The sequence below is a fragment of the Salvia splendens genome, chromosome 1 (genome assembly GCF_004379255.2).
Source record: "Salvia splendens isolate huo1 chromosome 1, SspV2, whole genome shotgun sequence".
Lineage (NCBI taxonomy): Eukaryota > Viridiplantae > Streptophyta > Magnoliopsida > Lamiales > Lamiaceae > Salvia > Salvia splendens.
Window position 1 is genome coordinate 11,857,303 of NC_056032.1, and position 18,037 is coordinate 11,875,339.

At 41.7% G+C, this 18,037-nt stretch overlaps 1 protein-coding gene across 1 annotated transcript; it reads left to right on the plus strand.

Moving 5' to 3' along the window:
* Positions 1-1,228: 1,228 nt before the first annotated feature.
* On the plus strand, positions 1,229-3,353 carry LOC121795903 (probable indole-3-acetic acid-amido synthetase GH3.1). Its single transcript, XM_042194571.1, has 3 exons — positions 1,229-1,534; positions 1,695-1,796; positions 1,889-3,353. The coding sequence occupies exons 1-3, from the start codon at positions 1,254-1,256 to the stop codon at positions 3,234-3,236; spliced, it is 1,731 nt and encodes a 576-aa protein (XP_042050505.1). The 5' UTR covers positions 1,229-1,253; the 3' UTR covers positions 3,237-3,353.
* Positions 3,354-18,037: the final 14,684 nt, after the last annotated feature.

The following is an 18,037-nucleotide window of genomic DNA, read 5'->3' on the forward strand; positions in this document are numbered from 1 at the left end:
TCAAAAATAAATTGTTGCTTTCTAGATGAAATAAATTAAAGTGAATCAGCCATAAATGTAACTTTTTATTAATATTTTAAGTTTATGTCTGGCCATAATATGACCATTTAGCAATACTATTTTTTATTAGTTCCCATTTGCACTAAACAAATGAGTATACGATTACAATTTGAAAACAAAATATTACTATAGATTTATTCATAAAATTTATGTAAAAAGTTTGATATAATTAGATTATCCAGTGATATTATAGCTAACCGTACAGATTTATTATATAGATTGTATGTTAATAATTTTCATCACTGTCAGAATACTCTATTATTTATTTTAATAATCTATCAATTATTTTAAATTTAAAATTTATTTGCAAAACTAAAATCCAAAATGAATAATCGTGTCTGAATAATCATAACGTGATTATTTAACATTATTACATTAATCATACAAATTATATTAATTTGAAATTTGTTTTATTGATTGAATTTCATGAACATTGTATCTCTCTTTAGATTCTCCATTAAAATCTTCAAAATTATTTCCTATGTCATTTAAAAATAGGCTATAATTGCCATTTTAGAATGTCTTTAAAAAATAGATCAATTCTATTTAAAGAAATTCTTTTGTCACTAATAGAAATGTGGTCTATATTTTAAGAATCAAGCAATAGATGTAGAAAGAATTACAGTTATGCAAATATTGTAAAAAAAAATTAAAAAATTACAGTGCTGCAATTATTAAAAAAAATTAAAAAATTACAGTGCTGCAATTAATTTGAGTTTTAGTACTCTCTGTCCCATTAGAAATGAAACGTTTTCCTTTTTGGTCTGTCCCATTAAAAATAAAACGTTTCTAAAAATGGAAATAATACTCTCTCTACTTTTTCTTCTCTCTTACTTTACTCTCTCTTCATTAATTCACAAAATAACACTACATAAAATCTCGTGTCGAAAAGCAAATGTTGCATATTTAATGAGACGGAGAGAGTATTTAAAAATGACACAAAATCTGGCATGAGGTGGAGAAGTGGGTCCGACCTGTTTCCTTTTTCTGGTGCACTGCTGGCCAATTTTGTCTCCGCTCCACCCTGCAAGGCTCGGACGGAATGTCCCCTTCACCCACAACACTTACGTCACGTCGGTCCCACCTACGTCTTGCTCTCGACTTGCCCTGTATAAATAGTGATAGCCCCCATCTCACAATCTCACTACCTCTCTATCATAATCCTCTCTCTACAAACTTGATAGCAGCATATAATGCCAACTGACTCAAACGCCAAGGCTCTTCAGTTTATTGAAGACATGACGCGAAATGTAGACGGCGTACAGGAACACGTACTCGCCCAAATTCTCTCCCAAAATTCGGAAACTGAATATCTCAAGGGTTTCCATCTCGCCGGCGCCACCGATAGGGAGACCTTCAAATCCAAAATCCCGATGGTTACCTACGAAGATATCCAGCCGTTGATTCAGAGAATCGCTAATGGAGACCGCTCTCCGATTTTATCAGCTCGTCCCATCTCGGAATTCCTTACCAGGTCTAACATGCCTTTGCAATATTCTCAACATTAAATCATTTTCATTTGAGGCAAATGAATCATATTTATTTTGTTTGCAACAGTTGCATTCTCAACATTAAATCATTTTTATTTGAGTTACTCCTGTGGAAATGAATCATTTTTATTTTGTTTGCAACAGTTCTGGAACTTCAGCTGGTGAAAGAAAGCTGATGCCAACTATCAGTGAAGAATGGGATCGCCGGCGGATTCTATACAGTCTTCTGATGCCTGTTATGGACCAGTAAGCCTTTTTTATAATAAAAAAAAAATTGTCTCTCATATTTATTGGTTTGCAGAAAATGATTTGTATGGTTTGGTGATGGATTGGAGCAGATACGTGAAAGGGCTGGACAAAGGCAAAGGGCTCTACTTCTACTTCATAAAATCCGAGACAAAGACACCAAGCGGGCTACTAGCCCGACCCGTACTCACAAGCTATTACAAAAGCGACATCTTCAAGAACCGACCCTACGACCCTTTTACCGTCTACACCAGCCCTAATGAAGCCATCCTCTGCGAGGATTCCTCCCAAAGCATGTATGCCCAAATGCTCTGCGGCCTCTACGAACGCCAAACAGTCTTCCGGGTCGGGGCCGTCTTCGCCTCCGGCCTCACTCGCTCCATCCGCTTCCTCCAGCTCAACTGGAAGCAACTGGCCCACGACATCCGAACCGGCTCTCTCAACCCTAAATTCACCGACAGCTCCCTCCGTGACTGCATGGCCAGTATCTTGCGCCCCGACCCGGAACTCGCCGATTTCATCACACGTGAGTGTGAAAAAGACAGCTGGGAGGGAATTATCAAAAGGATTTGGCCCAACACGAAATACCTCGATGTGATCGTCACCGGAGCGATGGCCCAGTACATCCCCACGCTGGATTATTACAGCGGCGGATTGCCCAAGGCATGCACAATGTACGCCTCGTCCGAGTGCTACTTCGGCCTTAATCTGAAGCCCATGTGCGATCCATCGGAGGTCTCCTACACCATCATGCCAAACATGGCCTATTTCGAGTTTTTGTCCCACACCAACTCAGACGGCAGCAAGGGCGAGGGCGAGCTAGTGGATCTGGCCGATGTTGAGGTTGGGAAGGAATACGAGCTGTTGGTGACGACCTACGCGGGGCTGTGCCGGTACAGGGTGGGCGACATCCTCCGTGTGACGGGTTTTTACAACTCGGCGCCGCAGTTCCGGTTCGTGCGGAGGAAGAACGTGCTGCTGAGCATCGAGTCCGACAAGACCGACGAGTCGGAGCTTCAGGCGGCGGTGGAGAAGGCCTCCAAGCTTCTGAGCACGAGAGTGGTGGAATACACGAGCTACGCGGAGACGAAGAAGGTGCCAGGGCACTACGTTATATACTGGGAGCTGATGGGAGAGTCATTGCCGGGGGAAGGGGTGATGGAGCGGTGCTGCCTGGCGATGGAGGAGGAGTTCAACTCGGTGTACAGGCAGGGGCGGGCGGCGGATGGGTCGATTGGGCCGTTGGAGATTCGGTTGGTGAGGAGTGGCACATTTGAGGAGTTGATGGACTATGCTTTATCCAAGGGGGCTTCCATTAATCAGTATAAAGTGCCAAGATGCGTTACCTCTGCGCCCATCGTTGAGCTTCTTGACTCGAGGGTTGTTTCCACCCATTTCAGCCCTGCGCCGCCGTGCTGGAGCCCCGAGAGCCGTTTCTGATGAATTGTTCCAAATGATTGAGAATAAGAGCCAGGAGCTCCATTTATTTCATGTGTGCTGTTTCAGTTTTAAGCCTTTGTGTTTGTTTACTTGTACTTGAACATTGTTTAATCCTTTTATGCTCATCTAGATTCTAGAACACAGCCGCGATCACCAATTAGCAGATTAAAAGAAAGACCAGATCCAGATATATATTCGGTGATATAATTAGTTAGGAAATTGATTTCTAAGAGTATCTTCAATCATTTACACTAAACTCAAACTCATTTTTGTGTAAATGTCATATCAAATATGATTTTACTCCAACCATTTATATTAACGGTCGCATCCTAACGTCTCTCTCAAATTGAGCTCTCTATACCTCCATCTCAACCGGCAGCCACCGTTTACTGTCCATTGCAGTGTTCTACTGTTCCATTGTATAGCATCACAGCTTTGGAAACCCATTGAGCGACCCCATGGTGGTGGAGATAACTGGACAAAGAAGAAGATGGCAGCTGAACCCTAATTTCTTTTTATTTATTTTTATTTCTAGTCTAAATTCCTAACATGACCATATGTTTAGGACAAAAATGGACTTTAGTCTTTAATTGATTAGTATTCTAATTAGGTAAAAAATTAATTAATTAGGGTGACCGTTAGTTTTGTGACAGTGCCGTCTAAAAAGGACCATTTTCGGATCGTTTTCGCTTGTTCGGGATTCAAAATAAAAAAAGTTGATGTTTTGGACTGAATTCATAAAATGATCTTATGTTTAGAAAAAAAAACTTTAGCCTTATAACTTATATGCTATAAGAATGATATGATCCACTTTAACTTGTAACGTAACCAAAAGTTAAAACATAAAAATAGATTGGAATTTACATGACAAATGATCAGGTAAAACGAAGGAAAGAAAATAAGAACAAATACTATTCTCCAAGCAGGCAGATCCCAACCCACTAAATTCAGAGAGTTAGTATTGAAAATTTATAATCGGATAAAAGTACAATCCGATTAATCCAGAAGCCAAGTATGGGCTGACATGGAACCTAATGTATTGGACTTGGGTGCAACTTTTGTCTATTAATCTGTCTTGTTTGACACTTAATTCGACAATTCATTAATAATTATTGTAATAAAATAGCTATACAAAAAAATTAGTCTTCCATTTTATATTCAATATACATATATGCTACAGCATCCGCAACGCAAGATATGTGACCCGTCCCGGTGGGATGAGATGGTGGAGGGACACGTTGCAAGCATCCCCTCTCAGCGGGCATCATGCAAAGGAGGGAGGGCCAGTGGGCAATCTTGCCACGTGCTTCCACGTGGCCGATGGTGGTTGGTCCGTGAAGCCCGCTCGCACCCCCTGCGCGTGGGCTTCGTTTTATATATTGTAACAATTCATTTTTTTTAAAACAATAAATTCTAAATTCAAAACCTAATTCCATATTTTATAAATTCAATTTTAATTGTCTTTTCATTTTATTATATTCTTTTTTCCTTTTTTGGGGTTTTTTTAACAACATATTTATATTTTTGTTATCAGTTGGATTCAATTTTAATAATTTTTATACTTGTGATTTACCGTGAATTTAATTGAATATTAATTAAAATTTTTAATTATAAATTAATTTGTAAATACTTTACTTTTAATGAATCTCGTATTCAATTTAAATTAAAAAATAATTTAATTGAAAATCATAGTAAATTAATTAAAATAGAAAATAATTTATAAATAAAGTCGTAAGACTCATACCATAAGTAGTTAATGGAGAGCATGATGGATTGTGGATGTTATTCTTGAATAAGAGATCACATAAAAAGTGGTGCGGGTCCATAAATTGTGTAGGGACACGATGGATTTTGGGGATGAATTGGGATGATTTTAGACTTTTATTAATATAATACAAATATTTAAATGCAGAAAAAATTGAATTCATATAAGAAGTGAGTATATGTTAAAAATTACCCAAGTTTGCAATTCATAAATTCCGATGAAACCAAGTTTGTAAAAATAAAAATACAAAAGAAGAATTATGAAAGAAAAAAATTTAGTTTGTGTATGTAATATTGGGATAATATAAATAGTCTGTATAAAAAATTAATAAAGAAAATGGGGAAAAAAGAAAATAAAGTAGAATTTGTTTTGTTTTTGTGAAAATATAAAGTAGAATACAACGCCGCAAGACATGTGACTAGGGGTGTGCATTCGGGTTTCGGTTCGGTTTTTTGCCAAAAAACCGAAAACCGAACTTAATGTAATAGCCGAGACCTAGATTTCCGAGAACTCTTGTGAAATAAATACCAGCTTTTATTTATTAATGTGAATGAAAGAGTATTTGTTTATTCCTTGAGTAAAAGAAATGCAGTTACATAGAATTTCAAGGCTATTGTCTTAGCTTACAAGAATGATAATAAGTAAACAAAGAAAACTAGTCTTTTACATGGCAGAGAAAGGAAATTTCAAAGAGATCTATGCCTTTACAAACAAGAAATGGTAGAAGACTTCATTGGTCTCTTCCGCAAGCGGTCTCGGCCAGAAATGTAGGAAGCCCGAGAGGGCGAGATCACGAGGAAGACAGCCCCGGTAGCTGGTTAAGACACCGCCAACGCCGAGCAAATTGGTCGAGACCGAACCAGGATGAGGGGTTGTGCCTCCATCACTCCTCAAGCTGATTAAAGGCTGCAGTAAAGCAGCTGCACAGCTCCTCCAAACGGCCACAACAGAGTATTCAGGGGAAGTTTGCTGCCATTCCTTGTGCACCTGCCACAAAGCAACAGAAGCAATAAATAAACCTAGTACTACTTCTCATATAGAGACAAATACAGTTAAGAAGTACAGCAAGGAAATGCAAGGATTTAAGCACATATCCAGCTGTGAAATCAGAGCACGACCAGGAGCCATAAGCTCATCAATTTCACGAGTACACAGCCTGCAAGCTGCAGGGATGGCAGCCAACATAGGGCAGCCTTAAGGCTCCTTCTCTCCAGTCAAGCAACAAACTCTTGCAGCTTTCAGTTACACCCCACCTATAAATGTAAATAGCCCTCAACCTCTTTCTCCCTTTCCCATCTCCACAAATCAATTGTAATACAGTGAGGCTTAGAGTGGGAGGGACCGAAGTAGCAAGAGGGAGTAGAGGGGATCAAAGCCGGGAGAAAGGGACAACAAGATACGCAACAGCGAAGGTAAAACCTCCTTCGAACTCTTCTTAAACCCATGTCATCATGTAAGCATGTGCAGCATATTAGACCAAGAACATGCCTCAAATCAGAACCCTAGTGCAACTAGATCCACTGCAAACCCCAATAGAACGAAATGGATAATAAAAAGTAGAAGACTTAGCTTCGGCTAGAAGGAAGCGGTAGACGGAGTCCGTAGGCTGCCGTAAGGCAAGCTGAGCGTACGACGGCTCGGCTGAGGGAGTCATGCGGCGAAGCCGTGCCTTTCGAACCAGCAGCAACTCAGCGACGTCGGCGGAAGCCTCGCGAGGCGACGGCGAACACCGCTGACTCCGGCAGCGGCTGTGCTAGCGCCGGAGAACGACGAGGCTGCCTCGCGGAGGGGGGCAGCGACGAGAGGAGCCGTGCAACGAGATCACCAGGACAGCAGCGACGGCCGCGGTGCCGTGCTGACTCCACCAGGCCATCGACGGCGCCTGCTAGGCTGTTTCGACCTACTGGAGTCGTCGGTGGTGGCGGTGGCTCGCTGCTTGCCGGGATTTGACCAGGAAGGCGGTGGTGATGGACTGTGATGTCGACGAAGAACGAGGAAGGGGTGGAGGCTAGGGTTTCCCGTCGAAACTCCTTCAATTTTGGGGGAAAAGTTTCGAAAATGAAAGAGAGAGATGGAGGGGGGGTCGACAGCTTTGGGGTATGGAGTTGGGCCTCCCCAATATTTTTAAAACACTTGGGCCTGGAATTAATTAAGTTGGGCCAGATTCAACAGAAATTAAAATGGGCCACTGCCCCTCTTTAATTAGTTTGGACCACAAAGCTTAATTTTGGTTGGAACCATTATCTTAGATTAATTCCAAGAGTTAATGGAATTAATTCCTTAAGCCACGGAAGAAAAGAACTTATAAGCCGTGAGTGAAATAAAAGCCAATAAATAATTAAGCGGACTTTAATAGTCACAAAAAGTATTTTAAAATACTTAAGAATAATCCGGGAACATATATTATACCCAAACAGATCAGTCGGTTTCGGAACAAATTAAATCGCCGATTTAATTAAAGATTTTAGATCTCTAATATTTAGAAAGAAAGAGATAAAATAAAAGAGCACGCTTAGGCATGCATTCATGCAAGATGAATAGTTACTTAAAGCCTAATTTAAGTACATTATTTTTGAAAAGGGACGTCGTCGCTCGACGAGTAAATCTCAAGTCAGACAGTACCCGTTTGAAAGAGTTAAGCAAACGAGGTGGGCTTTTCTATCCTACATTATGTGTGGGTTTTCTTTCCTTTCAGAATTTTATGTGAAAAAGCATGAATATTTTCAGTGAGTTGTCATGCCATGTTTGTTTTGTGATTGCCTATCTGTTAAATCGAATTCGGGTCCCAGTAGGTCAGTAAATCCTACTCGGACTAGTGTACACGTACGGACCGTGAGCTAGCGCCAGGTTGGCCGGTCTAGGGGTCGTGAGCTAGCGCCAGGTTGGCCGGCCCAGTGGTCGTGGAATGTGGCCACATTCCCGATTCACACAGCTGATATGGCATATCATCAGAAGTTTAAAAGACTGCAGTCTATTTTCAGAAAGAAATAACAGATTTTAGTGACCGGGATAGATTTTCAGTAAAACCCCGCGTTCACTCAGCTTGGCTGACAATTAAAAGAAAACAGTTTTCGGCATAAGCCACTGAGTATATCAAGTACTCAGCCCTGCATATTGTTTTCCTTAATGTGCAGGTTGATCGATCGAGGCAGAGGAGGTGTTGGGATAGAAGGCTAAATAAGTAGAAGGATAGCTGGTGTAGTATGTCTTCATACATATTATACCTGTCTTGGAACTCTTCCGATGCGCAGACTTAGACTTGTTTTAGTAAAGACAAATGTCCCAGAATTCACTCTGATTCAGTATTTTGTTATCTTTATAACATTCAGACAATGTTTTCTTAAATTAAGTAACTTTTATGATGAGTTAAGACAGTTCAGTATGTTTAGTCGCGAAATAGCTACACTTTCTTTGACTAGGGAGATGTGGTCGTGACAGAGTGGTATCAGAGCACTTTTCTTTCGCTCTGACCCAAGAACCTTCCTTCTAAGCCTCAGTCCAGAACAGTAGCACTAGGCTAGGAAGTGAACAGAATGATCAGTACAAGATCCCAACACCTCAGCTCGACACGATCAACTGCACCAGAAACAGGGGTCGACGCCCGCTCGTCCAGAAAAGAGAATTTTAAAGAAAGAAAATATTTTTCCATTTTGAGAAGGAAAATGAAATTTTCTAAGTTTTCAGAAAAAGAAAAAAAAAAAATTTCATAGCCCTAAATGGGAACGAAAATGTTTATTTGAAAAGTTTGCAAGACGCAACGTGCTAGCTGATACTTTGCATGAGATATGCTTAATGTATCTGTGATTTATGTTTAAAGAGCTTGACATGAATGTATAGATGTCATGGGGACTATGTATGTGAACCTAGAGTGCTTTAGAAAAGTACCTTAGGTGAGACATGCAGAATCAAGTACTAGCAGAACGAGAATTTGTTACCGCCTTCCAGGGCGACGAGACCAACTAAAACCCATCAGTTTGGGCAAGCTTCAAATTCCAAGGAATTATGAGAAAGAAAAGACGAGCCAAAAAGTACTATTGTACTACTTATAGACAACAATTAAAGGAAGTCCATTCTTTTAAGCACACAGATAGTATACATATATATATGTATACTAGACGATGAACCAAGAAGTTCCCAATGTCTTTACAAAGACCAAGTTTTAACGAAAATAGTTTACTTTCAAGCCTGTTCGGGAGATACATCCCTACACGGAAAGAGATCGTACCCGCGATCTAGTAAAGTGATCTAATGTGGCGTAACAAGCCCAAGTGGCTACGTGATCCAGAAGCGATACTTATAGCGTGCTACGAAGCACGATGGAGAATGTAATGTTTTACCAGAATCAGCGTTCTAAGTTATCGAGAACGATATGAAAGTATGACCTCCAGCTGCGGTTATCAGTTTAACAGCACGAGGAACCCCATCTTGGAATGTATGGTTTCCCAGAACGCGTTTATCATGGGCGAGCTCCACAAGAAAAACAAGGGAGTGTCACATAACTAGAACCGATGATTATAATCAATAGTACTTACTTGGATTCCCAATGAAATCCCTTCTAAGAGTCCTTCCAAGGACGATACCCTCGTCTATTCAGACTCTAGTTTTGACTCGCAAGTACCACGTCAGTGTTCCTTTTTCTGTGCGAGGTTTGACTCATTTCCAGCTTATGGACTGCAGTCCTTTTGACTCATCGTACATAAAGAGTAAAGTTTTGACTGTTTAAGCTCCAGTCGTAAACCCTAAATTCTACAGTTGTTCATATCTATGATCTTCGGAATGAGCGTATTCCTCAGACATTCTTTGAACCTCCGGGACAACGATGTCCTGTCGGCTATTAAGACCTTTGATTGACTCACGTTCTGCAAGTAGTACGCCACTTTCATTCTCTTCAGGAAAGCGGTGACTCAGTTTCAGTTCCCAAATTTGGGATACTCTTATGTTCCAAGCATCGTTATTTGTTGTTGCCTCCTTTGAGCCACAATATTGGAGATTTATATCTCGATTTCTTGGACCTATGCAATGAAATTTCATTCTTACGATGCTTACGTTGTGATCCCCAGAGTGATCAAGACAGTTAAACATTTTCCTCAGGGAATTTCATGTAGTGCTGGAACTTTTTACCTCCCTATTTTGAAATCCTACAAAGGTGAAATTTTTCGACCTCGAATCCAGTACATGTATTATTCCTAGTCTCGGAATTTTTCTGCAGCTCGAAGTTAAGGCAAGCATATTGCACCTTTCCCTAACGAGCTTGCCCTAGCTGATTTTTCTGAATAGTTCCTTTCAGTGCGTTGCCTTAATAAACCTATGAAATCATTGATGTGATTTTGTTATTCCATATCAAGATGCCTTTGAAACATGATCAATGTTCCTTCATTGCAATCGCCTACGTTTATAAATTTTCGTGGTTGATCGTCTTAGGCGATGACATGTTTGAACCACTGTCCCTGATGCTCAGATCCTTTCAGTTTAATTGGACAACTGTATTGTCCTATTTTGCAGCTTACTATGGGAATTTACAGTTAATTCATTTCCATCCAGTTTTCATGACCTATCTCATGATTATTTCTAGCTCCCACCAGGGGTGAGCCTCAGCTTCTATGAGTTTACCTGGAAACCAGTTGAGCTACGTAGTTCTTTGAATGAACTCAGTACTTACCTTCAAGGTCGATTATCGACGAAAATTCATATAAGTTGAACAAGAGATGTTATTCTTGTCCAGTTGGGTATTCAGGAGCCCCTTCAAATTTTCAGTCATACTCTCTTGTGTGAATAATAATCCAAGTTAAGACTATTAGATTAATCATTGAGTTATTGATACGAGGCTAGCAGAAAAAGGCATGGTCTCAGTTTCTTTCAGATACGCATAATAAATACGTCCCCATGGAGACACGTGCAGGAAATGATGCACCAACCAGAAGCGTCGCATAACCGACAGCAAAGCGTTAAATACTTCGAATCTACGTACCGCTTGTGACCAGCAGGTGGGAGATCGAATATTTTGTTGTATAGAGAAGCAACTAGCCTTGAGTAGAGAAATATCAAGGAATATTTGTGGATTAAATGATGTCCGAAGACGTAAAAGACCTATATGGTAGTTTGAACGATCAAAATGCTTACTCCGAGTAAGATAAGTAAGCCACAAGAACAAAGACTCAATCATGGGCATGTAATGAAAGCCATGGAGAAAGTACGAGTGTATTCGTAGTTTATGTTTGACGGAACAAATCCCATTAGCAAAAGGGATTCGTCTAAGAGGTGGCCAGGAAAAAGGCTAAAGCTGGAGAGACATTCGGGAAGAGGAACGCGTGATAGCACCGCTACCCTCACCGTCCCTACTATGAAGGGAGAAATTGAATTTTTCCTTTTAAAAGAAGTTATCGCAAGAGAACAGGATTTAGAGCCCTATAATATAGAGCAAGGGCAAACGTTGGCAATAAAATGCGACGAATTATTCTACGATATGCCACGTCTCAATTAAGCAGCTCAGAAAGGAGCTGTCGATAGAGTTTTGTGTTAATCTGGACACGAGATCTAGATCACTTTGGAAAGTCATGCTAGATTATTTCACCATGAATCGCTCAGTCGAACCAAAAGGGGCATGGAGACAGTAGCGTTGGGAGAAAGAAGCCAACGCCTCCACATGCACTAAACCAATATTCAAGGATTGACGCGAGTAGAACAAGTCTGTACTAAATCATGACGAAAGAGTCGCAGTAAGCACAAAAGCACCTTGAAAGCGGTAAAAGTAGACTACCTCAACTGAGCGAGAGGTTACGAGATCATTATGGCAGCTCAATGACTACCTTTACGATCGATGCAAGCGTTAGAGAACTCAATACCTGGCGATGAAATCTAAGATTAGAAATAGCTTCATCACCCAGACGAAATGAATTACTAAAGGAATGACTTGAATCAGTCATATTATCTCAGTCACCATATAGAATGGCGCTCAAGAAATAAGAAGAACTTAAGATCCAGTTACAAGAATAAGTAGACCTGGGTTTCATCAGACCCAGTGTATCGTTTTTGGGCGCATCAGTACTCTTCATGAAGAAGAAGGATGGGACTTTGCGAATGTGTATCGACTATCGAGAGCTAAATAAGTTAACCCTCAAGAACAAGTACCTCTACCGAGAATCAACGACCTCTTCGACCAGCTGCGAGGAGCCAGCGTATTCTCGAAGATGGGCTTGAGATCGGGTTATCACTAGCTGGGAGTTCGACAAGACGGTATACCTAAGACTGCACTTCGAACCAGATATGACCATTACGAGTTTACTGTAATGCCTTTTTGGGCTTACAAACGCCCCAGCCGTGTTCATGAACCTAATGAACCGCGTGTTCCGCCCATATTTGGACAAGGTCGTCCTAGCTTTTAAAGACGACGTGCTCATGTACTCAAAGAACGAGAAGAAACACGAGGAGCGCTTGAGAACTACGTTAGAGACGTTAAGAGCCGAGAAGTTCTATGCTAAGTTTAGCAAGTGTGAGTTCTGGCTTAACAAAGTGAACTTTCTTGGACACTTAGTGACAGCAGAAGGGATCCGAGTAGACCCTGCTAAAGTTAAAGCCGTGCAACGTTGGCAGTCACCAGCGACGCCTAATGAAATTCGGAGTTTCCTAGGATTGGCATGATGCTACCGAAGGTTCATTGAGGGGTTTTCTAAAATAGCGAGGCCGATGACTCAACAGCTCAAGAAAGGAGTTAAAGTCAATTGGACCCCAGAATGTGAAGCAAGCTTCCAGTTGCTAAAGGAAAAGTTGACCACAGCGCCAGTTCTAGCTGTGCCAGAAGCGGGAGTCAACTATGTGGTGTATACAGATGCATCGAAGGTCGGACTCGGGTGCGTGCTGATGCAGAAGGGCAAAGTGATTGCGTACGTGTCACGCCAGTTAAGGCCGCACAGGTTGAACTACCCGACGCATGACCTAGAATTAGCAGCAGTGGTGCACGCTTTGAATATCTGGAGACATCATCTCTATGGAGTTCGATGTGAGATCTTCACAGATCATAAGAGTCTCAAATACTTCTTCGAGCAGAAGGACCTGAATATGAGACAGCGCAGATGGCTGGAACTAGTCAAAGACTACGACTGTGGTATAAATTACCACCCGGGCAAAGTCAATGTGGTAGCAGATGCCTTGAGCAGAAAGACTGCGCCTCAAGTGGCTACTTTCCTCACACAAGAGGAAGAGCTTATCCGGGAATTCGCCAAGATGCGACTGGAGATAGTGAGAGCCCCGGAGACAGTGGACAGCAGAATATCCACCTTGGTCTTAGAACCAGATTTAAGAGCTAGAATCATTGACGCCCAGAGATACGATGAAGCCCTAGAAAAGGTTCGTCTCAGAGTGAGGACCGGAAATGGGGATTGTTACCGCGAAGAGGCGGATAATGCTCCCACTTTCAAAGGGAGACTATGCGTACCCAATGAGGAGGCACTTAGGAACGAGATCATGAGTGAAGCTCATGAGACACCCTACACTGCCCATCCTGGGAGTACAAAGATGTATCAAGACTTGAAGAAGCAATTTTGGTGGGATGGCATGAAAAGAAGCATAGCATCGTTTGTAGAAAGATGCCTGGCTTGCCAGCAAGTGAAGGCGTTACATCAACGACCCTATGGAAAGTTACAGCCTCTCGAGATTCCAGAATGGAAATTGGAGCATATAGCAATGGATTTTGTGACAGGATTGCCAAAATCACAACGAGGAAACACAGCCATCTGGGTGATTATAGATCGCCTCACCAAAAGTGCTCACTTCATACCAATTCGTATCACGTACGGATCAGACAAGTTGGCACAGATTTATGTGCAAGAGATTGTGCGCCTGCATGGTGTACCAGTAACGATCACCTCAGATCGAGATTCAAAATTTACTTCTAGATTTTGGATAAGCCTACAGCGAGAGTTAGGCACTCAGCTGAAATTCAGCACAGCCTTCCATCCACAGACGGACGGACAGTCCGAAAGGACGATTCAAACATTAGAAGATATGTTAAGAGCCGTAGTGCTCGACCGTGGAGTAAGCTGGGAGCCAGTACTTCCACTTATAGAGTTCGCCTACAACAACAGTTACCAGGCAACTATTGATATGGCCCCATACGAGGCACTCTATGGGAAAAAGTGTAGATCACCACTTTACTGGGATGAAGTTGGTGAGAGAAGGATTCTCGGACCAGACTCGGTAGAGGAAATGATAGAAATTGTCCGACAAATCCGAGGGAGAATCAAAGAAGCTCAAGATAGACAGAAATCATATGCAGATGCTCGTAGAACGGATTTACAGTTCAAAGCAGGGGACAAGGTCTTTCTGAAAGTATCCCCATCAAAAGGGATAACCAGGTTCGGCGTCAAGGGCAAGCTGAAACCGCGTTTTATCGGACCTTATGAGATCCTAGAAACAGTCGGCCCTGTGGCGTACAGATTAGCGCTCCCGCCAAGCTTCGGGAATGTTCACAGTGTGTTTCATGTATCACAGTTGAGAAAGTACGTGTTTGATCCCAAACACATAGTGCACCAAGAAGAAATGGTGTTAGAACCAGATATGAGCTATGAAGAAAAGCCAGAAGCAATTCTGGACAGAAAAGTTAAAGAGTTGAGAAATAAAAATATTGTAACAATGAAAGTCCTATGGCAGCATCACGGCCGCGAGGAGGCGACGTGGGAGCTCGAGGACCAGATGAAAGAGAAGTATCCCCAGCTTTTTACCTAACCGAGACAAAATTTCGGGACGAAATTTTTGTTAAGGGGGGTAGAATGTAATAGCCGAGACCTAGATTTCCGAGAACTCTTGTGAAATAAATACCAGCTTTTATTTATTAATGTGAATGAAAGAGTATTTGTTTATTCCTTGAGTAAAAGAAATGCAGTTACATAGAATTTCAAGGCTATTGTCTTAGCTTACAAGAATGATAATAAGTAAACAAAGAAAACTAGTCTTTTACATGGCAGAGAAAGGAAATTTCAAAGAGATCTATGCCTTTACAAACAAGAAATGGTAGAAGACTTCATTGGTCTCTTCCGCAAGCGGTCTCGGCCAGAAATGTAGGAAGCCCGAGAGGGCGAGATCACGAGGAAGACAGCCCCGGTAGCTGGTTCAGACACCGCCAACGCCGAGCAAATTGGTCGAGACCGAACCAGGATGAGGGGTTGTGCCTCCATCACTCCTCAAGCTGATTAAAGGCTGCAGTAAAGCAGCTGCACAGCTCCTCCAAACGGCCACAACAGAGTATTCAGGGGAAGTTTGCTGCCATTCCTTGTGCACCTGCCACAAAGCAACAGAAGCAATAAATAAACCTAGTACTACTTCTCATATGGAGACAAATACAGTTAAGAAGTACAGCAAGGAAATGCAAGGATTTAAGCACATATCCAGCTGTGAAATCAGAGCACGACCAGGAGCCATAAGCTCATCAATTTCACGAGTACACAGCCTGCAAGCTGCAGGGATGGCAGCCAACATAGGGCAGCCTTAAGGCTCCTTCTCTCCAGTCAAGCAACAAACTCTTGCAGTTTTCAGTTACACCCCACCTATAAATGTAAATAGCCCTCAACCTCTTTCTCCCTTTCCCATCTCCACAAATCAATTGTAATACAGTGAGGCTTAGAGTGGGAGGGACCGAAGTAGCAAGAGGGAGTAGAGGGGATCAAAGCCGGGAGAAAGGGACAACAAGATACGCAACAGCGAAGGTAAAACCTCCTTCGAACTCTTCTTAAACCCATGTCATCATGTAAGCATGTGCAGCATATTAGACCAAGAACATGCCTCAAATCAGAACCCTAGTGCAACTAGATCCACTGCAAACCCCAATAGAACGAAATGGATAATAAAAAGTAGAAGACTTAGCTTCGGCTAGAAGGAAGCGGTAGACGGAGTCCGTAGGCTGCCGTAAGGCAAGCTGAGCGTGCGACGGCTCGGCTGAGGGAGTCATGCGGTGAAGCCGTGCCTTTCGAACCAGCAGCGACTCAGCGACGTCGGCGGAAGCCTCGCGAGGCGACGGCGAACACCGCTGACTCCGGCAGCGGCTGTGCTAGCGCCGGAGAACGACGAGGCTGCCTCGCGGAGGGGGGCAGCGACGAGAGGAGCCGTGCGACGAGATCACCAGGACAGCAGCGACGGTCGCGGTGCCGTGCTGACTCCACCAGGCCATCGACGGCGCCTGCTAGGCTGTTTCGACCTACTGGAGTCGTCGGTGGTGGCGGTGGCTCGCTGCTTGCCGGGATTTGACCAGGAAGGCGGTGGTGATGGACTGTGATGTCGACGAAGAACGAGGAAGGGGTGGAGGCTAGGGTTTCCCGTCGAAACTCCTTCAATTTTGGGGGAAAAGTTTCGAAAATGAAAGAGAGAGATGGAGGGGGGGTCGACAGCTTTGGGGTATGGAGTTGGGCCTCCCCAATATTTTTAAAACACTTGGGCCTGGAATTAATTAAGTTGGGCCAGATTCAACAGAAATTAAAATGGGCCACTGCCCCTCTTTAATTAGTTTGGACCACAAAGCTTAATTTTGGTTGGAACCATTATCTTAGATTAATTCCAAGAGTTAATGGAATTAATTCCTTAAGCCACGGAAGAAAAGAACTTATAAGCCGTGAGTGAAATAAAAGCCAATAAATAATTAAGCGGACTTTAATAGTCACAAAAAGTATTTTAAAATACTTAAGAATAATCCGGGAACATATATTATACCCAAACAGATCAGTCGGTTTCGGAACAAATTAAATCGCCGATTTAATTAAAGATTTTAGATCTCTAATATTTAGAAAGAAAGAGATAAAATAAAAGAGCACGCTTAGGCATGCATTCATGCAAGATGAATAGTTACTTAAAGCCTAATTTAAGTACATTATTTTTGAAAAGGGACGTCGTCGCTCGACGAGTAAATCTCAAGTCAGACAGTACCCGTTTGAAAGAGTTAAGCAAACGAGGTGGGCTTTTCTATCCTACATTATGTGTGGGTTTTCTTTCCTTTCAGAATTTTATGTGAAAAAGCATGAATATTTTCAGTGAGTTGTCATGCCATGTTTGTTTTGTGATTGCCTATCTGTTAAATCGAATTCGGGTCCTAGTAGGTCAGTAAATCCTACTCGGACTAGTGTACACGTACGGACCGTGAGCTAGCGCCAGGTTGGCCGGTCTAGGGGTCGTGAGCTAGCGCCAGGTTGGCCGGCCCAGTGGTCGTGGAATGTGGCCACATTCCCGATTCACACAGCTGATATGGCATATCATCAGAAGTTTAAAAGACTGCAGTCTATTTTCAGAAAGAAATAACAGGTTTTAGTGACCGGGATAGATTTTCAGTAAAACCCCGCGTTCACTCAGCTTGGCTGACAATTAAAAGAAAACAGTTTTCGGCATAAGCCACTGAGTATATCAAGTACTCAGCCCTGCATATTGTTTTCCTTAATGTGCAGGTTGATCGATCGAGGCAGAGGAGGTGTTGGGATAGAAGGCTAAATAAATAGAAGGATAGCTGGTGTAGTATGTCTTCATACATATTATACCTGTCTTGGAACTCTTCCGATGCGCAGACTTAGACTTGTTTTAGTAAAGACAAATGTCCCAGAATTCACTCTGATTCAGTATTTTGTTATCTTTATAACATTCAGACAATGTTTTCTTAAATTAAGTAACTTTTATGATGAGTTAAGACAGTTCAGTATGTTTAGTCGCGAAATAGCTACACTTTCTTTGACTAGGGAGATGTGGTCGTGACACTTAAAAAACGAAAAACCCGAACAAAACCGAAAAACCCAAAAAAAAAACTGAAAAACCTGAAAAAAATAAATATAATATAAATATATATTTATATATGTGTATTTTATTTTATTTTATATATACTAATAAAATATTTATATACAATATAAAATTAATAATACATATAATATATATTATATAGTAGAATATATTAAAAGAATATATACATTATATATAATATAATATATTAAATTAATAGAATATATGTATAATTCAATTTTTCGGTTTTTCGGTTTTTTCTTCGCCCGAACCGAACCGAAAAACCGAATTTTTT